Source organism: Aphelocoma coerulescens, chromosome 1, assembly GCF_041296385.1.
Source record: "Aphelocoma coerulescens isolate FSJ_1873_10779 chromosome 1, UR_Acoe_1.0, whole genome shotgun sequence".
In the NCBI taxonomy this organism is placed as follows: domain Eukaryota; kingdom Metazoa; phylum Chordata; class Aves; order Passeriformes; family Corvidae; genus Aphelocoma; species Aphelocoma coerulescens.
In genome coordinates, this window is record NC_091013.1 from 58927343 (window position 1) to 58951421 (window position 24079).

General features: G+C 40.7%; 1 protein-coding gene and 1 long non-coding RNA gene across 3 annotated transcripts in view; one reads left to right on the forward strand and one right to left on the reverse strand.

The window, feature by feature from the left end:
- TDRD3 (tudor domain containing 3) overlaps positions 1-13985 on the reverse strand; it is an 89645-nt gene extending 75660 nt beyond the window's left edge. The window contains exon 1 of one of the 2 annotated variants that reach the window (XM_069009450.1): positions 13773-13985. Coding sequence is in view for 1 of the 2 variants with exons in the window: in XM_069009441.1 (XP_068865542.1) it covers positions 13773-13813 (41 nt within the window). In the remaining variant the exon portion in view is untranslated. The remainder of the gene's footprint in view (positions 1-13772) is intronic. The other variant, XM_069009441.1, reaches the window with a different exon arrangement.
- A 70-nt stretch (positions 13986-14055) lies between these two features.
- Positions 14056-15224, forward strand: LOC138118717 (uncharacterized). The gene is made up of 2 exons (XR_011155262.1): positions 14056-14173; positions 14855-15224. It is a non-coding gene; the product is annotated as an uncharacterized lncRNA (long non-coding RNA).
- The last annotated feature ends 8855 nt before the right edge of the window (positions 15225-24079 follow it).

The following is a 24079-nucleotide window of genomic DNA, read 5'->3' on the forward strand; positions in this document are numbered from 1 at the left end:
ACCCAAGGCACATCCTTCCCTCCTACATACCAAAACTGGCACAAACAAAAAAAGAAGTTACAATCTGCTCAGAAGACAAGGATGAAAGATGAGGATCACTACTGAAACAATGAAGTGTAATAAAGCTGAAATGTCAGGCAAAAAGTAATTTCTTTTACAGCTGTGGCCATCAACGCTTAAAACACACACATCCCCATTACTATTATTGCATAATTTTAACTCAGCACAGAAATTTTTTATGGATACAGAGCAGTGATTTTCAACCCTGCAAAGGTGTCCTGTTTATTTTTATTCTACTTTGTACCAAAATAGCCATTTCTACAGACCTTTAAAACTAGATTTATAACATATTTACAAAATATCATTCAAAAGTAAGCAGCATGAAGGCATGCACCCTTGCAGTATAAAAGAACACACACAAAGACTTGTTTACAATTAATTTGAAAAGCTCTACAGCAACAGAGATTCATATATTCCTAAAACTAAAAAAATACTACTGCACCTATATGGCATTCCAAAGGGCTTCCAATGATTATATCCAAGTTGCAGTTCATCAGTGTTGTGGTTTAATCCAGCAGGTAGGTAACACCACACAGCCACTCACTCACTCCCTGTATTTGTTTGGGGTGAAATTGCAAAATTTAGAGGTGACCACTGGATCAGGTATTTGGTTGAACTATCCCACACACCCTCCTACCACTCATAACTACCCGGGGCCAGGGGCAAATCTCTATGTCATATTCTTAAGTAGTTGTTTCGCCCTGAACAAGATCTGAAACACATTCAGGAGACATAGCAATAGGAACACGCTGGTTTGGACATGCCAAGGATACTAAAAGTTCTCCAGAGCTACTGCAGTTAGCCTGTAGGAGAGGGGGAAGATGGAGGAGCGTCCCCCCCCGCAGCCAGGACGGTCAGAGGAGGAAAGGTGCCCAGTGCAATTACTGCTGGTTCCCGTAGATGGCTCCCGAAGCTCGGAGATGGCGGCAGCGCGGAGCGCACGCACCACAGCCGACTCACAACCACAAGGTTACCGGGAGCCAGCGCCACAAAGTTCAACACAATGAAAACCTCAACCCAGCCCCCAGAGGTGATGAACAGCACAGCATGGAACATACACAGCAAGTATTGTTACTTATACAGCGCATACATATATACACTTAAAGCAAGTATTGCCAATACACAACAAAGCTCTGAACACGCAAATCAATACTGTAAACTAAAAGAGGGAAGATGAAGATGAAATATAACTGTGGTGAGGCACTAGAAGAGATTGCACAGAGAAGCTGTGGATGCTTCATCCCTGGAAGTGTTCAAGGCCAGGCTGGATGCGGTTTTGAGCAATCCAGTCTAGTGGAATTTGTCCCTGCCCATGGTAAGGGGGTTGGATGGAACTAGGTAATCCTCAAGGTCCCTTCCAACCCAAGCCATTCTATGACTCTACAATTACAACAAATTTGTTTCCACACGCTCCAGTCAGATCTTCCACTATTTAAAACCTTTATGTCCCATACTGGGTGCCAAAAAAGGACTGTCGTGATTTAACCAGCAGGTAGCTGAACAGCACACAGCCACTCACTCTCTCATTCCCTCATCCACAGCGGAATGGGGAAAAGAGCTGGGGAAAAAAAAATAAAGTAAAATTTGTGGGTTGAAATAAAGATAGATTAATAGGACACAAAAGGAAGAGAAAATAATAAAAATTACAATCATAATGAATTTGTATATACATAACAAGTGATGCTCAATGCAGCTGCTCATCACCCATAGGCCAAGGCCCAGCCATTTCCCCAGCAGCAGCCCCACATCAGTATATACACTGACCATCATGCCATTTGGTATGGAATATCCCTTGGGACAACTGGGGTCAGCTGTCCCAGCTGTGTCCCATCCCAACTCCTTGTGACCAACAGCCTCCTTGCTGGTGGGTTGGAGTGAGAAGCTGGAAAGTCCTTCCCAATATGAACACTGCTTGGCAACAACTAAAACATCAGTGTGTTTTCAACAGTATTCTTATCCTAAATCCAAGTACGGGTCTGAAAAAAATGTGAAAGTGATCATCCAAACTACTGCAAAACCAAGTTAAGCATCCGTAAGTTCAGTCTAAACATGAAACCAGGGGCATACTTTTCCTAACTGGTAGTATTCTTTCATTAAAATGCTTGCAGTTATACCCACAGAGTTGTAATAGAGAAAACATTTTTTTCAAAGTTAGTAAAAATTTGAAGACCACTTTGTAAAAGAGAAAATGTACATTGTCCTTCACTACTACTGCTATAAATAAAGTGTAAAAAAAATCTGCCATGGTAAGACACCAAATGATGTTCCCTTTCATACTGTTTACTTAAATGTTCTTTGAAGTAACAGGTAAAAATCAGGTGCTGAAGTAGCACACTATTAAGATTTATTTTCATATTCTTTGATTTAATTAATACTTTCAATTTAGTGTTTTGGCATTGCAGGCTCAAGAAGAGAAAGAATTTAAATTAAGCACTCTAACACTCAAGAGATTCATCTAACCTCCCAGCCAGATGATGTGTAACCAGAGAACAACATATGGTCTTTATTCTCCCTGCTTTTTTTGAATGATCCTCTAATTCAAGCTTTCACTTCCTTTCCTTCCCAAGTTAGTCACAGAAACGTTTCATCTGACAGAAAATTACTTTCTGTTCTGTCAGTAAGTTGGGGGAGAGAGAGAGGGAGAGGGAGACTCAGTAATTACTGTTATTAAAAGATTAAAATTATGTTATTATTTTAAGACTCAAACAACATTGACACACAGTAATTATTCTGAATAGAGAAAAAATACTGGAAGACATTTAAGAGTAGAATTATATAGTTACAAAGCACAAAGTTCACCTCTAGTGCAACAGCATGAAGAAAATATGACCACAGCTAAAGCACAACAACAATTACTCTTCTAGACTAAATTAAGCTTTTTCCATTTCATCATGTTATTATCATATGGTGGCATGGTTTAGTTAGGAACTAAAATGTAAATTAAGAAAACAGAACAGAGACTACTGAAGTGTTCAGAAAGACATTCTCTTTCCTTCTCTTCCTCATTCCCAAAATTACATACTAGTAAACCCTCAGCAGCATTCTCCAAGGAAATCTTTTCCATCTCAAAACCACAAATAGAGAGTCTTTTTGCCTAAGTATCCAAAATCATAAATGAGCATAAATTGCAAATTTCTGCAAGTTATTTGATCAAGGCTGAAAACCTGGTGCATTTAGAAACCTTAACACATCAAGCATAAAACCACCTTCAAATTCTTGTTTCCTCATTTGCTTATTCTGTAGCAATTCTGTCCATTTTAGACAATTCTTCAAAATAAAATTCTGAAATGTATGCCAGAAATTTTTCAGACCAAAATTAGTGTGAGAAATTTCTTTGGCCATTAAGAAAAAAAATACCAAAAACTGTTACTTACTATTTAATGACACAAAAATTGGTTGAAATCATTTTATGCTACATAGTCAAGAATGATTTGACTATTAAACAAACCCAAACCTGTTTATCTTAAAATGTTAAGTATAAAAAATGAGGCATCCACTTCCTTCACTTACTCTGATTTTCATAGTTACAAACAAACAAATCTGGTATTATTTTGTATCAAGAATTGTAGATAGCACTCAAGTGAAAAGTTGTAGAGGAATTTGGCAAGTATTTGCCAAAAGGCAGAACTCCAGGCTGTTTCTTACACTAGCTGAACTACAACTCTCTAATCTATCAAAACCTACCTGTGTATTACACAAATGACAGTGTATCATACCTTACATCTGAATTTAAAAACTTGAGTAAATTAAAAATTTGAGTAAGTTTTTAAAACCAAGAATCATGACTGTGCTCATTATACATTCTGTTCTCAATGAAAAACAGCTTGATGGATCATATTTTTACATAAGGATCCTCTCAGCACTCCTTAGCAGCTCATTACTTTAACACGAAGTGTGCCTCATTCAGAAATCACTACTTTGCACAGTCAGAACCAAACCCTTGAAAATCACACACCTTCTCTTCAGCTCCTTCACTGACGTTTTCCCCCCTCATGCTCTTCTCCAAATAACAGTTAAATGAAAACTTCACACTCACTAGTACTTTCAACTGTATAACAGAAAGTGTGCTAAGAAGTTGAAAAATGCAATGTTCATTAGCACTACAATTCTAAAAAATAGTTTCAAGTTCATCTCTGCTTTGTATTTAAAACTGTCTTGGACACAGTATCACGGTTACAAAAGTAAAAAAAAAAGTATGTACTTGGAAACTGAGTAAACTTAACTGCCCTGATGCCTTTTAAAGTCTGCCACACTTCCACTATACAATGAACCTAACAGAAATTATGGCAACATCAACCAAAACAAGTGGAAATGTGCTTCCATAATAAATGGCAATTTCCATTTCTATCATTCTAAGAAGCAACACCATGAAACAAGATGATCCAGCTGTTGAAAGACGTATTTTATCCATTCAGTACACTGCCATCAATATCAGAGCTAAGTGATTTCATATGCCCATTAAATAGGAGAATAATATTATTAATGCCCTTCATAAAGGTACTGGATAATGCACATTTCTAGCCTGTGATTTAATGATGCACCCTGATTTATATCTGTAAGTATTTAAACACTGAGATCGTACATATTGTATTTTACAACAGTAAAAGAATATAACACGGTGCAACTTCAGCAGACTGAAAAAAACAAGTGAACACGAGTCTCTAACAACTACTTAATAGAAGAGATTTAGTGATAACACAGGCACACTGTTATCTAGCAGTAATAGCTGCAATGCAAAAATGTCAAACTTTTCCAGGTAACACACAGAGATGTGCCCAAGATAACCTCACTAACTCCAAACTTTGATAAGATAAGCTTCCAGCAAGCAGCACTGCTGTAAAACAGCAGATGCTAGAAACAGCCCCTGCAGTCAAAAACTGCTGGACAAGAGCTCTTGCAAGCTTTCTGCTCCTTGAGAAGATTTGCTACTCCATGATTCATAAGAGGCCAACAAGCCACAGCAATTTGACATACAAAAGTCACAACACTGTGGAAGGTTTTCTTTGTTCATGTAACAAAATTCTTTCCTTTTTTCTTCTCAGATACAAGCTGTGAACACTCTTTCTCAGTCACATTTTCCCAAGAAAATGCTGGCAGCCACCCTAAAGCGTTAAATTGAACACAAATATTCTAAGGCTGGGGCTGTGCCAAAGACACAGCTGCCATGCCACTGAGAGTATCTTGAAGCTGTCTGAACACACATGGCTTTTTCTTCTCTGGCTTTCTTCAACAGCTTTTTTTCGGGTATGACACAGCACTAGAACCTCGAGCTGTTCCTGGAGCACAGGAGAGAAACAAGAAGAAAGAAAAAGCCAGTGTTGACCACTGCCCCCAGACAGCACTCCCTCACAAAGAAGCCAGTTCAGCAGTCTGTTCTCCAGTGAGTCTTCGCTTGCTGTCAGTTAATGCCATCACTCCCACTTCCAAAACCTAGGCTACATTTCCCCAAGTGAAGGGTTCAAAATGATGCCAATGCAAGAATGCCCATCATGCTTTAATTACTTACCAGTGGTACAAAGATTATTTAAACCACTTTCTTTTTCCTTAAATGTGCAAAGAAGCTCAAAGGTTGTAATTCAGTCCTAGAGCTGTCCAGTCCACATAAAATCTGACACCTCATGATTATGCATTATATTCAGTACATAAAAAGTGATTCAAAACATTCCCATACTATACATCCCCCAGAGAGCCTTTCCTTCTTCCTGTCAGCTCTATTAGAATTACTCTTACTGGAATTATGCTCCTTTTGCTCTAAAGAAGTAGAAAACCTACTATTCCTGAAAGTATGAACAATATGCACAGCTTGGAGAATCAGTCTTAAATTTAATTTTAATTGTCTTTCTATGACAATCACAGAAAAAAAAAAAAAAAAAAAAAACAAAAACCCAACAGTATATAGGATATTTAATATCCAGTGTTTCCAAGTGTAATTCTATCTAAGTAAAACTTCAGGACAGCTCCTTACTTCTATGTACTCCTACAGGTATTATTTACATAAAGCTGTATTTTAACCAGCCGTAACACATGAAATATACACACAGAAAATCCTAATGAATATCACTCTGTTGTCAGTATGAATGATAACAATACCCTGCTCCAAAATCACCAGCTACCCTCCCACCAGCTTGCTGCTCAAGCACTCAGGGTCTGGGGAGTGTGAGCACACAGAAATTGAAGAGAGAAGGAAACATCTGTCTCAAGAGTCTTAAAACATTATTTCAGAATGCAAAGTCTTTGCAAAGGTCTGAGACCCAGTTCATCTATATGCAATATCTACTGCAAATGCCTCATATTTCTACCTTCTAGATGACACAGGCTTTCTAATAATTTAAATTACCAGGAACATATAAGTTTAAAAGAATCTACTTTTGCTGAAATGGTAACATACTGACCTCCAGAAAAATCTAGACTTTTAAACACACTGATGCTTTTATTAATTCACCCTTCCATTGAGAAATTCATTTTGGTTTGCTGGAAAAGGCAAATAATAATCAAGCATGCTGCTATTCCATCCCTCCCTCAAATCCCTACCAAAATCCCATTTTTACATGCTTTGCTTACACTACACTGAGAAACAAAATTTCTCTTAAGGGGAGAGGTAAATCAGCCCAGAAGAGTAAATCTCAATTGTGTAACAAGCTCCACCCCATTGCCTTGCTTATCTGATGATATCAATGAGTTTAACAACTGATTATTTGAAGAAAAAATGATACAAAGTCTTATGAAACTCAGCAAACAGGAGATAATATGCAGCATTTAATATGAGTTCTTCAAAGAGCACCAGCTCAAAAAGAGGTAGAAAGAAGGAAAGCAGTATGTCACTGAGTCAAACCCATTAAGTAACACTTGTCCTAATGAAGTATTTGCATCCCATAAAGAAGGCAAAGCCTAAGAATTACAATGCTAAGTAAATAACTTCTAAAACAAGACTCAATACATTCAAAATTCCAAAGACTCCAAAAATGAGACTAGCTGTGGAAAACCTACACATTCCCAGAGAACTCATTGATTGGAAAGAATCAATCTGGGACATACTATACCAAGAAAAGTAAGGCCACTGAAAAGGTGGGTGTTAAAAAAAAAGTCTGCAGCAATTTAAAGGTCTTTTAACTTTAGTTTTTCTTTCCTCCACTTTTTTCTTTCACAGTAGCAACAACTTCACTTTAACTTGAGACAATTCTATAAATCAAGGACATCTTATATTAGTGCTTTAGCTTCCCAGCAGAGAAACGAACCGGTGAAGTGTGTGTCCCCCAAGATGGGCCATAAATCGATTTGAGATCTCACATAAAAAGATGCAGGGAGAGTCTCTCCCAACAACTATTGAAAACCAGGAGGGTGAGCTGCAGCAAGACAGTGGAAATCACAGCTGAGATGGAATGCATAGGGGACTGTCACACTTGCTTTGCCTTTTCTCTCTGTTTTCAACTGTCTGATTCATTTCTCTCCAAATCCTCACTCCATCTTCTCTCATCCCAAATCAAGAGAAGAAAATCCTTTCTTCAGCAGAACTACGGTGTGAGGTCATTTATCTAACAATATAAAAATAAGAACATAAATGGTGTTTTAACTTATGCAGTTTAGGTCTAATAACACAGTTCCATTTTTGTCAAGGGTGGCCAGAGGCAGATGATCCAGGTCAAGAATGCAAACCACAGCAAATACCTAGACATAAGTGTTCAGAGTAATTCCTGGCTATCAGCCATTTTAGAGCTGGTAGTCCAACTTCACTGTAGAGTTCAGTATCCAGTGCAACTATCCCTACCTGGCTTTGCCTAATTACAATTTTAACTCACTTACATTTTTTCTGCTCCACAATATCATGTGGCAAGTAAGTTCTACAATTTAATTACACATTGCTTGACAAGCTACTTTAATTTTTATCAGGTAGCAAGTTTAATTGACCATGTGGCCTAATTCTTGTCCTAAGAAAAACTGCTGCTCTTGCTTTCTATTCATCATTTCTGTTTGATCTATGGATTTTATAGATCTCTATCATCTCTCTCCCTGTTGTTCTGTTTTTCAGAGTAAAGATCTTCATCTTCCCAGCACAGAGTGTCTTCCACACCTCTCGTCCACTTTTTCACTGTCTATGAAACCCTTGCTGTGCTGGGATGATTACATTAATGCACATTGTTAATGATTTTGACACACCACTGGTAAACATAATGACCTAACAATGATTTAATTCTTTGTGAACAATTCCCAACAGCTGTCTGACCATTGCCCTTTTCTGAGTAGGTAACAGGAGCAAATATAGAGCTCATCACTGTGTATATAGGTTCACATTATTTTCCCCTGTATGAGAATCATTTGGCATTCACCAGAACCAAGCTACACTTGTATGTGAAAGAACTGGAAAACGGTTTTGGAAGAGTTTGCTGCAAGTACCCAACTAGCTCAGGTTTTACCAATCCCCACAGATCAACAAACTGCTATGGTGCCACAGTACTGTCATTCCTTAAGAATATAATGAACCTCTTAACCCCAGCAGAAACCTACTGCGAACATTGTTCCAACAAGATGCAATCATTTATCTATCTAGCTTCTCATCTTTTAACCAACTGTACTAACCCACAGGATAATCACTTGTCTTTGGCACAAGTAAGCTTTGGTTGAGGTCCTTAGTAAAAAAAATTTACCCACTTTTAAACCAATCTGCTACTGACTTCAGTAAATGCTTTCCAATTCTAGAGTTGCAGCATTCAGTGAGCAGTAATTGTGTAAGCTTTAGTAAGAGATCTGCTTTCATTTTATGTCCTGCCTGCAGATTACATAAACCTCACCAAGTTCACCCCTCTTCTGCAAACAGAGGTGTTTCAAACATGTTAGTCCCCTACCTCCTTCCATCTCCTTATTTCACCTATCCTTTTTTGCATCTTTTAAACAATTAATTATAGCCCTAAATTTGTTTCTTGTCATTGTAACAATTCCAGCTAGTAATAATTATTTTTCAAACACCTAGCATCTTCTTTCAAAAGAAGAAAAAAGAGAAAGTAGCATCTGAGTTAGTTTCTTGGGGTCGTTCTCTTAACAGAATGCAAAATGCTGGACATTCTGCACTCCATCAGAGTGAAAACAACGAATTCAGGTTCTAACTACGCATTACTTGCCAGCAGGAATGCAAACTGATCAGATCACCCAGTAAGGGATACACCCAAACAAATTAAAAATGTGGCATTTTGTGATTTCATGGTACCAATCAAACTTCACAAGATTACGCACATCACAAAAGAAGTGTCAAGAATCTCAAAACAGATGCACCTCTCCTGTGAAACACTGTGTTATGCTTGTGTCTAAGGAAAATCTTTTATCCTGCCTGGGCTTGCTCAATATGCAGGAACCAATTTCAGCTGGGTTTTCCAAAAATGTTTTATTGGAATAGCAAAAAAGCATGAGGGAAAAGCAGATCATCTTGCAGAATTCTGGAACTTACTACTTTGCCAAATGCCTGCTGTGCTTTTAGAAAGTGGTGTTAGATTCATCCCTGTGAGAACTTCCTTGTGTTTCCAGGCACACACCTACTTTTGCTTTAGAGCTTGGATCATATCAGATGTTTAGTCCTACAAAAGGACACATGTGAACACACCAATCTTAAATCCAGAGTTACCCAGTATGCACCACATAACTTGCTGAAATACCAAAACCTCAGTTTAAAAGTTTGTTGTACATCAACTCTGTATTTTTCACTTACAAAGTATATACAACCACAACAACATTAATATAAGGGTTTTCTCATGGACTATTAAGCAGCATTCTTCTGTTTCCAAACAACTAGTACAATTCCATTTCCTCTTCATCTCTGGGAGTAACTTTTCATAGTCACAACGTTGTTTACATAATCTTCAAAATACATTAGGTTTTACAAGACTGTATTTTTTTGCCATAGAGTTACGAATTTTTATGGCATCACACACTGGAATAAAAAAATCTGTACTAGTTGACAAGGAACTCGCAAGTACATTTAGCTGTACTAAAAAAAATCTTCAGTTATCCAGTTTGCACCTCTTGCTTTCCCACAGAGATCAATCACCAGACCTAAGATCTGTGAACCACAGGCTAAACCTGCTGTAGGCCATGGCACATTGGTAATTTTTAACAATATGTTGGCATTTCTATGTAAAAAATTCCCAACCTCTGATCTAGGAACACTGAAGAGGTCTTGGCTTGTCATATTCTCTTGTGAAATGCCACACAGGAAATTTAAAAAACAAAACAAAACACACTAACAAAAAACCCAAACAAAAACAAACAAAAAGAAAATTCTGTTGCAAGCCAGTAAGAAGTGCTTTGCAAACTCATTGTTTACATAAGGGGATGTATTCTGTAGTCCTTCTGAACTTCAGTTCTAGTAATAAAACTGGATTCACTAATTCATGGTCCATTAAGGTCCATAATTTAACAAGAACACTAGAAAACTGGTTCTGAAATTCAGGAATGTAACTATAACAATACAAAAAGGTAATTCTGCCACTTGGCCTTCCTCCTCATGTTCGATAATTAAATAAAAAAGTTAATACAGAACTTCTGTTCCAAGACAGAGTATCTTTTTCACTGATATGTAATACAAACACTTTATCTGTCCCCTAGCTGGAGCCAATATCTCATTCCAAGGAACAGTGTCGTGCATAACGAAAAGAGCTAGCATCAAAAAATGCAGGCTTTCAATGAGAGCTGCAGGGATCTGTCTTCAGAAAAACCACTATTCTGCACACAAACTACAGGGGCCTTTTACTCATTTCCATAAAACACCACTATCACAAAAAAAAAAAAAGGAAAGAAAAAAGAAAGGCTTCCAGCTTTACCTACCACTGTTACATTTACTAGGTAGGGCTAGTTTACCTTTCAGAAGCTGACAAAAATGTAATTGATATACTAAAGGCAAACATTACAAATTCCTGGACAATTTTATAACAGATTACTCTGACAATACCTGGTTGGGGGAGGGGAATAGATATATAATTACTGTTCTGTATTAGATACACTGTATTACTGTTTTACTTGAAAAATAACTTTAATTCAGAATCATAAAATGTAAACACCAGTTGCAGAAACTGACACAAACAAGTGTCTACATTAACTCTTCTAACCTTGTAAGATTTAAGAAACTTACTCTAAAATCCAGTCAATACAGGCAGTATTTTACAAGCTAGCAGATTTTCAACTAAGCAAGGACAACCTTTTTTTTTTTTTACTTGACATGCCACGCAGTGCTTCTGCAGTTTAAGTGGGGACAGATTTTAACATAAAAAGTTGGTTTTGGTTTTGTATTAGGAAACTTATCATTCTGACATCAGGTGACAGCAACAGCAACAACCAATTTGGTACAAAACATTATTTAATCACCAGTGTAGTCAGATACATAATACTACATTAAACACCACTGAAGGCTCACTCACAGATGTGTTAAATAACTCTAAGATCTAATAATATGAGAAAAATCATAAGTAAGAGCAACAGCAAAGCAGTTAGAAGCATGGATGTTCAGGTTACTATTCTTTTTAAAGTGCATGAAGACAGCTAAACAAGATCTCCGAAACATTATTTCTTTTCCACTCCACCTCACATTCCTCAAAAGTATAGGCATTAATTCCTCCCTCTTTCATACTACTCTCCCCAATGCAACTAGGTCAAGGCATAATTTCAGTGGACGTGGTATCAGCCCATTAGTGGCCCGATCAACTTTCAACCTCTGGCTCCCACCCTACAGGACTGCAAGAATAACAAGTGTTTGCAGCCATTCAAGTGTCTACACTCCCAAGGAGGGCAGTAAACACTGCAGAGGAACAGATTGTTTCAAAGGCACCTCATATATGTACCTGAAAGCCGTTTACCAGCGGTACTCATTCAACTGAAAAGGCAGTAAAACAACTCAAAGTTGAAAACTGTGATAAAATTTTGAATAGGCAATAGAAAGCAAGAAAAGCAAACTAAGAAAATAAAACTGCTTTTATAGAAAACTTTTGCATTTTCAGAGAGGTCTAAGAACAGAAGAGGAGAGGGGCAAGTTTCAAGGCACAGTCCAAAATTCCCGTTAAATAAGCTAATGTTGTAAAAAGTAGCAGAAATAGTTATGATTATTTCAATTCAGCAATAGCCAGGAACCACAGGATTGTGCACTCTAGAACCACTCAGAACAATATTTTTGAAGCTTGATACACTTACCCAAGAAGAAACCTAATTACTCTATTTGGTTACTATTACCACAAAGTAGCACTGGAAAAGCTGGGCCAACAAACACAGCATCACCAGCTGATTAAAGGAGGTGATCATCCAGCTGCACTCAGCACTGGTGTGGCCTTACCTGCAGTACTGTGCACACATTTGAAAACTATGTAAAGGCCCTTAAATACATCCAGAGGAGGGCAACAAAGCTGATGACATGTCCTGTGAGGAGCAGCTGAAGACTGGTTTGTCTATATTGGATTACAGGAGGCTGAGAGGCAACCTCATTGCTCTCCTTCTACAGCCTCCTGAGCGGGGGAAGTGCAGAGGGAGGTGCTGATTTTTTCTATCTGGGATCCAGTGATAGGATGAACAGGGATGGTTCAAAGCTGTGGCAGGGAGGGTTCAAACAGGACATAAGGAATCATTCCTTTACTGAGGGCATAGTCAAATACTGGAAGAGGCTTCCTAGAGAGGTAGTCGATGCCCCAATCCAGTCAAATGTTTAAGAGGCATTCAGCCAGTGCACTTAATAACATATCAAGATTTGGTTAGCCCTGAAGTGGTCAAGTGATTTGACTAGATTATAGTTGTAGGTCCCTTCCAAGTAAATGATTCTAAATCACATGACACCCACTTTAACCTTTTCCACCTTAGACATACATGAAACCACAATCCAGGAAAACCACTAATTTAAACAGTTAAACAGAAATATCCCCAGAACGCCATCAAAAATAACACTGTCACGTAATTTGAGCAGTTTTTCTCAATTACATCCTAAGTATGATGCTCTGTGCTTTAGCGGTTAGCACTGAAGTTTAGGTTTGGTGAAAGACTTTCCGAGCATTTAAGGAAAAAAGTTAGCACTGACTAATCAGTGAATCACTTCAACAAAACAAAACAAACAAACAAGCAAAAAAAGTCCCAAACCAAAAGAAAAACTTCCTACAGCGCAAACCTATTTTTGGCTAGCAAATAAGCGTTTGCAGTAGGTATTTGAAAAGCACAACTCGTTGAAACACGTTGCTCCAAAATGGATATTGTGTACCCAACGACTGGGACTAAGTAGAAAACGCAAGTCCCGAGTTCAAGCCTCATGTGTGCCTCATTTACCCTACCTTAACCCCACTTTTTTCATCTTGCCTTTCCTACTGAAAAGGCGCACAGCGCAATTAACAACCCCAGCACTAGGGGCAGGCACCAGGCCTCCAGGCGAGGCCGGCCCCGGGGCAGGAGGAGAGGCAGGAGGCCGTCACCGATCCCGAAGGAGCTCGGGGGCTGTCCCGGGATGGGCATGCCGACCCTCCCCGCAGAGCCGCCGGGACGAGCCGGGAGCTGCTCCCCAGGGCAAGCCAGCGCCAGGCCCCGAGCGCACCGGGGGGCGGCACCACCCCCTGCCCGCGGCCGATGGGCTCCGAGCGGAGCTGGGGCGGGGATGACCCCCGCACCGCACGCCTCAAACACGGGGCCCTGCCCACCCCGCCCCGCCGCTCGGAGTCACCCCCGGAGGCGGCGGCGGCGGCGCGGCCGAGCTCGGCCCCACTTACCAGCCCAACTCGGAGAGCGCCGCCCGCGCCCGGTCGGCCATGGCGCCTCCCCCGCCGCTCACCCGCAGCACTCGGGGCCGGCGGGAACTGCGGGGATCCCCGGCACTCGCTCGGAGGGGGAGGAGGGACGCGGGGCCCTCTCGTTCCCCCGCCCCGCGGGCCTCTCCGGGCGCTCGGGCCGGCCGGGGGGAGGGAAGGGGGGAGGGAGGGAGCAGAGGGAAGGAAGGAGGAAGGAAGGGGCGGAGGCGGCGCAGGCAGAGACGAACAAAGCCCGCGACCGGCGGCTGCCTGGAAGCCGCCGCCGCCATGGCTGGGAAGGGAAGGAGTGAGGGCAGCGCAGCGGGGGAGCGCCGGCCCTGCCCCGGGGGCTCGGGGCCTGCCGCCGTGTAATGTCGGGAAGGGTTTGTTTGAACGCGTTTCGTCTATAAATAACATTATTGATAGTAGCGTTGTGCTAGAAAAGGCTCTCCTCCATGCCCTCAAAACGGGTGTTGCGGGTGAGGAGGGATTTTTAGAAGGGTCTGGCGCGCAGGTCACAAGAGGAGCAGCTGTGGGAGCTGGGACTGTTTAGCCTGGAGAAGAGGAGGCTCAGGAGGGACCTTCTCGCTCTCGACAACTCCATGAAAGGAGCTCGTAGCCAAGTAGGGGTCGGCCACTTCTACCAAGTAACATGGTAGGACGATTGGAAATGGCCTCAAGTTGTGCCACAGGAGGTTTAGACGGGATATCAGGAAAAACTTCTTCACAGAAAGGGTGAAGTATTGGAAAAGGCTGCCCAGGGAAGTGGTGGAATCACTATCCCTGCAAGCGTTCAAAAAAGCTGTAATGTTGTGCTTAGGGACATGGTTTAGTGGTAGACTTAGCAGTGCTCGGTTAATGGTTGGGCTCATTGTTAAAGGTCTTTTCCAACATTAATGATTCTTTGTGAAAGACAGTTCCTGTGTTTCTTTTATGTTCGGCAGTTGTTGTTTGGGGCTTTTTTCCTTAATTATTTGCCCTAAAATGGTGGGTACTGATATGAACGCTTTGGGTTTTTGTTTTTTTTTTTATCTGCCTTTTTAATGGGAATTGTACTTCAACAGAATAGCACTATTTCATCATTGCTGTTGGAAGTGCCCAGTGCCCTCGGCTGCCAGTGATGAGCGAGGTGGGAGCACAGTCCTCCTGTCTACTCTGTGTTCCAGCATTCAGAGAAACGGCCAGAAGGTGAAGGTGAACACGAGCAGTCCAGGAGTTAAGAAAATGCTTACCCTGAGGCCTTGGCGCTCAGGGTTTCTGCCTGCATGTGAGGTCAGGTGCTCTGCAGAAAACACTGACAATTTGCATTAGTGAGTCATGTCCAGCTACTTCTGTAACCCATCAGTGCCAAATGTTAATACTTCTTTTTCAGTGCTGAGGTTTTGAAACTTTTCTACCTGCTGTGTTTGTCTATTAAAGATGGACTTTTCTTCATGGGTCATTTTTATCCTTAAGATGTTTCAGTTTTTATGTAGCATCTTCAAGTCAAAACTTCCAGTTTTGGTTTGGTTTAGGAGGTTTTTGGTTTGTTGTTTGGTTATTTTGAGCCACCTGAAAAACCTCTCTTTGCTATACTGAGTACAAATCACTTGGGATTTTTACACATGACACTGTGCTGCTCATTCACGGTATTTTCTTTGTGTCTATAGGTTACATACTCTAGGACAAAGATTTTGTCCCCAGTAGATGTGGTGTCCTGTGTGCCTGCTGTTTTTAAGAAGGCACATATATTTTTAAGTTGAGAATTATTAAAAGCTTGACACAGATGAAGGAAATAAAATGTATATTACTCAGGTTCAACTGAACAATGTCTAATGCTACACATATCCTTGAAGCTTTCCTTAACAGAAACTTATAGGGAAAAAAAAGGCAGTTTAAAAATGGGAGACTGACATATGTGATTTCTGCCAGCAAAATCTCAAAACAATGAATATAGCAATAGGGAAGCTTTAATCCTTGTGGTGGTCATTAAACAACCAAAAAAAAAAATTAGCAGAGGGAGCATTATTAATTGGGAAAGTGGATTCTCAGAGGTCATGCAGTCCCATATCATGACAAGGCTCCAGGGGAACATGAGCTTCCAAAGGAATAATGTCAAGGAGAACTAACTAACCTAAGAGCCTTGAAACAGACCTACTCTGTGTCTGTACCAAAGAAACTCTTGAATTAGTGATGAGGAATACTGTAAAGCAGAAGAGTCACACTGAAATGTCAGTGGCCAAGTCACACCCAGTGTTGCAACAGTAGCAGCCACTGACATGGAAAAGCACTAGCAGATAGGTGGAAGTGTGGTTTCAGTTCAGAGATTATTATGCAAAAGAAGTGGGAATAAAAACACCTTGTATTTGGAGTCTGACCCATCTGCACATTAGATTATCAAGAAAAGGTTGTAAACATTGTAACTCAAAATGGGATACCCAAAGAGCCAATTAGTAAGGGATGGAGTATGACCTAGGCAAAGATAATGAGAATTACAGACTTTATGCATTGCCTCATGTTAGTTTAAGACATGGAGGCATTTGCCTACTTAAATCTTCATTGAAATCGCCAGGCAATTATACCAGCAGTTTATGCCAGCATAGGGCTAGCTGTTGCACCTCATGGCACTAAACACCATCTCTATAAAGAAAATGTAGGTGCTGTCCCTCTTAAAGATCTTCAGGCATCTGCTCTAACAAATTCATTGCATGCAAGCTGAGATGTGTGTATATATCACGTGTGCATCCTTTTGTACAGGAGAAGTCCCCATTAGTGTGCGTTTCTCTGCTCACCGAGGGCACTGTCTGAGCTTTGCAGTTTGTAGCTGCTGTTGGCTGTGCTGCACTGAGGTGAACAATTAGTTCCACTGTAAAACAGAAGGTGATACAGTGTCTGCTCAGCAGTCAGAAACCTGCAGATAAGACCCTCTGTACCAACTGTTCATGATAAAACATTCTTAGAGCATATTCTCTGTATCGATCACCTTTAGAGTAAATGACATTGCTCAAGGTAATGAGCACTGGAGTACCTGAGGCTGTATGGGGACTGACCTAAACCCCCACACACTTCTAAGGGGCTCTGTGCCTCCAGAGCTTTCTCTGAAAAATGCTTGTTGTTCAGATGAACCAGTGCATCACTGTCCACAAAATTCACATGGACTTCTGTCCAAACTGCCTAAAATGCAGTTCTGTTTGACTGCTGCTCATGTGACCTGGGACAACTTAATCTGTGCCAAAGTGTTTATTTCACAATGTTCTGTGAATACCTGAAAGGGTTGGTCTACTCAAGCACCTCTTGTGAGACAGAGCTCTAGCAGACAGAACTAGCACACAGCACAAGAGAGCAAGAGCCAGTTTTTGAAGCAGCCCTGCAGGTTCCTTGATTCATTGCATTGATTAATCCTTACTGCCTTCACCTCCTGCCAATTCCAGGCCCAATCCTCTTGGTTAGCAGTAGACTCACAAAACTGGGGAGCTGAAACTTTTGACTGCATGTTCCAGAAACAGGCAAGAGCAGAAACCTGTAACACTCATTGTGAGTTATGGCATCATTCACCCCAACCTGCTGTGCTGAAATTAACAACAGTGGGATGAAGACCCTGAACATCAGGTCCAATGAGAGGTTCCCACAACAGCAGAAATGCTGTTTTGGTCTCAATTTTTGTCTTCTATATAACACACTTTCTTCATTACATTATGTGAAGGTAATAGGTCTGCTTTCTGAACGGAAAAGCAGATGATCCTTATCCTGGATCTGTAGCTGAAAGTAACTGGACACTGCATGTAAAGGGCCTTTCCTTCTGGTCACCATATTTCTAGGAGTGTGATGGTGTGCTGGAGTTTCAACAAAAGTGGTTATCTCTCCACATCCTGTGATGGGCTGGGTCCTGAACTGATTTGACTGCAGTCAGAAGGATTAGCTTTACTACATGTATTATTGCATGTCAGCCAAAATATTGTATATGTTTTATCTGAAGGAGGAGGACAGTACTCAGCACTCAGTCTTTCTTCTCATCCTTCTTCTGTCATGCACTTCCCTAAATTGTAGATAAAGAGCAAAGATAGTTGGTTACAAGTGTTTCACACTGGTGATTCCTACTGAGGGGGGAACAGGCTTGACCTGTCGAGTCTCATGGCAATCAAGTGGCTGTCATTTGTTATGGCAACTGGAGAAGGGATTGACTTTTCACAGACTGAAGAGAAGAAGGGAAAATTACAGGAGTAAAGATTTTTTTCATGGGGGAGAGGAACGAGAGAGGCTTGGAAGGGAGCAGGATGAAGGAAAGACAAACAGCAAGTGCATATCCTACATGGAAATGGTAACGGATTATGAAGTCTTGGACATAATACCACCACCTATAGCCACAGACTGTGGTTAAGGTGGTAGTGCAAGGAGAGAGAATTTCCACTAAAGGCCAAGGCTAACATTTTTGTCAGGCTGCTCTAATTGATTTTGTCACCTGACTGTCCTCTTCGGGAACCCTTCAGTTTGACCACACTCCCCACTTTCTCCTGCAAATCACTCAGTGTATGTCAGGCCATGGGCATCTTAAAGGTATAGTTCACACTTGCATTATGTCAGTCAAAAAGAGAGCATCACACTCAGTGAGGCACTGTGGCTGTCAGGATGGGGGCATTTATGTGATGCTATTGTTTGCTCTGTGCACGGCTGCTTATTAAAATCTCAGCAGTTCAGACCTGAAAGTGCAGATGAACCACTGCAATGACCACTAGGGTACAATGGATCACTTAAGTACTGCAGAATGTAATCACATATAATCATGACGCTTTCAGAGCCCCTCGTGGGCCAGCAGAAGGGCTGGTGTTTGACAGCCATTCTGGCACAGCTCAACCTATTGCCCCTCTGGACACTGACTTGGTAAATAGCCAGGGAGCAGAGGATCAAACAGCATATGGCTTTGCAGACGTTACTGGGCTGCAGTAAACATCCCAGTCCTGAACAGCTGTGCCTTGTCTCTAACAAGATTACTTTTAAGAGACTGATACCTTCTGGACTGGATGAAAATCTAGAAATAAGCATGTTGTTGTCAGGGCTTTGAGTGCACCAAGAGGCTCTGCAGCCTCTTCCCCGCTCCTTGGGGTTTGGCTGCCCATTGCAGCTCCAATATGGTGCAGCTGTAGCCTTGGATCAGGATGCTGGCAACAGAGCTGTGTGAGAAGAAGCTATGGGAAGTCTCATGGGGGCTTCCTGCTCTTTTCTTGGGAGCTGCATTGAAGCTCAGGCTTCCATCCTTAAGACTTGTCTTAGGTATGCCTGTGCCTGTCCATGTGCCTTGCTGATCCTGAACCACTGATTTGATTTGCTGGCTTGGCCTTGCACCTGCTTCATCACTGCAGATGTGTCTTTTAATCTCGAATACTGCCTCACCCTGCTCCCCAGTGTGGCACCTACTGAGGTACTGTGGGATTGTGCCTTCCTAGGTGGGATCATTGCCCTACCTGCCTTGCTATTGCCCTCAGCTCCTGGCTTCCTTGCCTTGTGGGGCAACCCATGCTTGCTGCTTCCCGAGAGCTCCTATCCCAGAGCCATGAACGTGGTGTTACACAGAGGAGTTAGTGTCCCACTGTCTGTCACCTGGTGTCTGAAATCAGTACACATGATGCAAATGAACAGAGCTCAGTAACAGTGCAGACACTGCTGGACCAGCTGCTGGCCATACAGTTGTCCACTCAATGTATAGGACAGAATAGTGCCCTCAAATAGAAGGAGAACAGGTAGGGAATGCTTGGTCCTCTCTGCAGGCTTCTGCCTCCCTCATGCTTCCCCAACTTTGAAGCTGAAAGCTTGTCTTGGTAAAATTAAGGTCAATGCATATGAGCACTGCTGGGCAGAGCTGCTCATGAAGGGCTGCATGCTGAGAAATTGTGGCCTATATATGAGCAGACAAGTTAGGGACAGCACTTTTACAGCCTTTACAGATGTGCTAAAGGCCTTGTGGAGTAAGTGCTATGCAAGAGAACACCTCACACAGTGTCAGGGAGCTTTCAGCAGGATGTAAAGAACCTGTAGGCTGGGGATGAATGGAACACCATAGGGTTGCCTGTCCAGCCACATGGACATCCCTGTTAAAACTAAGGCAAATTCTCTAGGGTAGGACAGCAACACCCCAAGCACCAAGGTAATGGAAGCCTGTAGATCAGCCTGTCAGAGCCACACAGGCACAGACACCATCATCCTGCATAGTACACAAACAGAATATGTCCTTAACTATCAACACAGATTAGATTGGAGAGCACCAATGTGTAGCAAAACAGACTACTGCGACCACCTATTGCACAGCACTACCTATTACCTATACACCATGTATATGTGGCCGTGTAATAATTCTGTATTTTGGGGTTTTTATTATTACTATTAAAAGCCATAAAGTTTTAATTTTGTATATCCACAATACCAGAAGACATCATCTCTGTTGAACAGTTTGGGGCATAAATGACCCAGTAATCTGTGTCAGCACTTGACTTAATTGCAGGGTGAGAGAAAAAGACTGAATAAATAAGTGCTGCTTTCTCATGGAAATCTAAAAAGATTATTTTTGGATTACAAAAGATTCACTCCGTGGTTTTCCTCAAGTGCTGTCATATGTTTGTGCTTGAGGAAAAGCGAGTTATTGGAAATCTATGCCAGGCTCCAGATAAGCAGTTGACTTTCTATCCATGATTTAATACCACTAAACAGGCAAGAATGTTTCTTTGTTATTTCCTGGCAGTGAAAATATACTGTGTTAGGCATCTTTCCTTTTCAGCTGTGACAGCTTTTGCCAGCCACTGCTTTCCCCCTGTAGTCTGCAGGCCCAAAGCAGTACAGTTTGGAAAAACACCTAAATTCCTTGAGAACTTTTTAGAAGCAGCCAAATCAATGCTTCTAACAATCAAGTGCAATAACTGGGCATGCTGTTTTCTCAACTTCACTTATAAGTGATTCAATTCCTTTCTTTTCTAATTCTGCTTTTATTTATGTATCTTTTCTGTCTCCGTTGATTTTAGTTGTTCTGTCCTCTGTGCTCCTTCTTTCCTGCCTCTTAGCAAAACACAAGAAACCAAAAGAATGTGAATCATCTGATCTTCATGGTAGGTTTTTAATCTTCTTTCAAGAGAGAATTGGGCCCTATTTTCTGAGTACCTGCAGTATTATGAAGGGAATTACAAAATTATGGAATCATCCTTAAATCAGCCTCACATATTTTAAGCTATTAAAAGCAACATATTCTTTTTCCAACTATGTTTCAGCTAACTTTTTGATTAAATGTTGCTGTTCTCAAAGATGGAGAATGAAAAGAAACAGAAATGCTAGAGCCCTGAACAATTTCTCTCTATTTGCAAGGATACACTTGGAACTTCCCTGGCTTGGATATTTATCCTGGCTAGCTAAGACATTTCAAATTGGGTCCATAGAGCAATGGGGCATAAGAGCAAAGTGAAGAGCTTCAGGAACTAAAAAAAAGTCAAAGCCCCACATTCTTAAGTGGGCTCCTGTTGCCACAGTTGTTTTAAAAGTTTTCATTCCTTTATTTCAGTACAAAATCATAATTTCACTTTTTTCACAGCCTACAAAAAATCATGATTTAGTACAAAAGTGAATATATGTGTAAATGCAGCAACTATTCTGTACAGAATCCAACAGTTGCCAGTGTAGGGGACACAAATACACTTCAGAAAGCACATTGCTGTTTGGCAAATTAGCAAACCACGGAAAACTGTCACTCACCATGAAAAATTACCAAAAGGGGAAAAAAGGGAAGAATAAGAGATTAGAAGAAAAAGTTGTGGAGGAAGACCATTAAAAATTGAGAGAATAAAGAAAAATTGGCAACAGCTTGGCCACAGCATAGAGCAACAATTTGGGCTACCTGTGTCAACTGCAGTTCAAACCAGTAAAATAAGATGCAGTGAATGAAAATAATTTCTTGTAATAAATTAAGACATCAAGTAATGCTGCTAGTAAGCAAACCAAAGTAGACATAACATCAAAATGTATAGTGAGGTCATTAAGGACTCCCTTTTTCTTCTCATGCAAATGAGTCTTTTGGCTTGGAGAGTGAATACAGATTTTATGAGTTTATCTTTTTCCCTCATCTGGCCACAAAATCAGAAATAATCAGTACTCTGTTCCACCCTCTATAAAATTCACTGAGGCATTCCTTCAATTATGTTCACATATGCTTATGCTTGTGGGGCTACTGTGTGAACCAGGCACATGGCTGAAAAAAGGGAAGTCAGAGAGAAGGGATGCTGAAGTTTTTACTTTGAAGTGGATCTCTTTTCTGATCTGATTCCCATTACAGTCCAGCACCTTGTTGAGATAGGGGTAGAAATTAATTAAGTCAGCACTGATGCTGGAGACAGTATATCATCAGATCATTGCCTCTCTGGAAAAAAACAAACCCATTATTTGTGGAGCAGTGTAGCTGCAAATTAAAGGTGTGAGGAAAACACATAACTGAGGGGCACATGAAAGGCAAATGTGAGACGGACAGGAAGTGTGTCTGTGGGAAAAGCATTTGGAAAACAGCCGAGGGATAGGAAGAAGAGGTGTAATATATGGTAGCAACACTTTGGCCAACTCTCTGACCATCTTTATAGAACCTAATTAAAACTTTAAAATTTTGTTGGGTTTGTCTTATTTTCAGATTTTCTTCAATTACTGCTGTTAAGTTGCCCTTTTACCTCAGCAGAGCACAAGCATGGGCTAAAACTTCCTGCTAAAAATGAAACAGTTGTTTCCCATTAAAGCACAAAAAGCTAAGCAGCAGAGGAGAATCAACCAGCAGTTATTTACCAACAGTTTGTTATCTATTTCAGTGCTCACAACCACGTTCTCTTAGCCTGATAAACAGGGTGGCCTGCTGTTAACAAATATTGCCTGAAGCAAAACACTAAAAAATCTAAAAGAACCTTTTATACCTATTTTACATATTTATTTCCAAACAGTTCCTAACAGCTCCAGTTAATGCATTAAGGTGCCCAGGCCTTACTGGCTGCACAAATCAGTTCTTCGTGCTGACGCCAGCAGTATTGCCATGGTTACATGATTAGAGTGTCTTAACCTGGCAGGTGGCTTAGCAAAATGCCGAGTGCCAAAACAATCCCAGCACACGATCTATACTTTTCCATCAAACAAATTAGTATATCACATGCTCTGTTGTCCAGATCATGGTAGGGTGGGTTGTTTTTTGTTTGCCGTTTTTTTTTTCCTGGACAACAATGCTGTTCTCAAAATTTTACCACTTTGCAGCTCTAAAATTGCAAACAAACTATTTTCTAAAAAAACCCCATCCTGTTTCCTCTACTCACAGGTTTTTAGTTCTAACAATCTCAGTAAAATCAACAACCAAGGAATAAGAAAGATTGCATAAACCACAAAAATTCAATGTGAAGTTTATAACTACATTTAAGGTTGGACTATAAATCTGGAAAGATCCCATACCATCTGAAGGCTGGCCAGCTATTACTTGTTTGAGAGGATTCTCTGTTTGCTTTTTTTTTTTTTTTTTTTTTTTTTTTTTTTTTTTTTTAACTGATGATTTTGAAGCTGAGATCCAGAAGCTTTGCAGATAGATTCAGCTGTAAACAGTTGGGATTGACAATACCAGAACTGCTCCATCATGGTATGAGAATATTTGCCTACCAAGTAATTCACATACAAACAGCAAAATTACTTAAAGCAATGTGCCTTCTTGAGAGAAGAAAGTATCAGAGAAATACAGAAAATTAAAACGTAATGGACAGATCAAACTTTGGCAAGCAAGGTACTGCTAGCATTTTCTTAGACTTTCCAAATCACAAACTAATACAAAGCCTTAATACCTCAGTTGGTATTATTTTAGCATTAATTATAAAGATATAATTGTTACATGGGCTACATGCAAAAACTTCCTTTTGTTTCCTCCTGTTGAGTGGAACACAATGCTAAAAGAGCAGAGAGGGAGTTTTCTTTCTTAACACTTTCACACTGCTTGCCAAGATCCATTTTCTGATCTGAATATATAACAGTATAGTAGCTTATAACCTAAGGTATCAAAACACCTGATAGTGTGTAGAAGTTTATAGCTGTTTTGTAGATTCATTCATACTATTGCCCAGTATATTTTCTGTCTCACCCCCAAAAAAACTGACGTGTTGTTTTTCACAGCTTGTTTGCCATCTCCCCTCTCTCATGCTGATTTCACTGCTGTGTTGATGAAGCTCCAGTCCTCTGTCTTTATATTATAGCATTCAAGTTTAGAGATTTAGAGATTCTGAAGCCTTCCTTAGAAGTGACTCAAGTAATTTTTCGCATTTGGAGGAGAA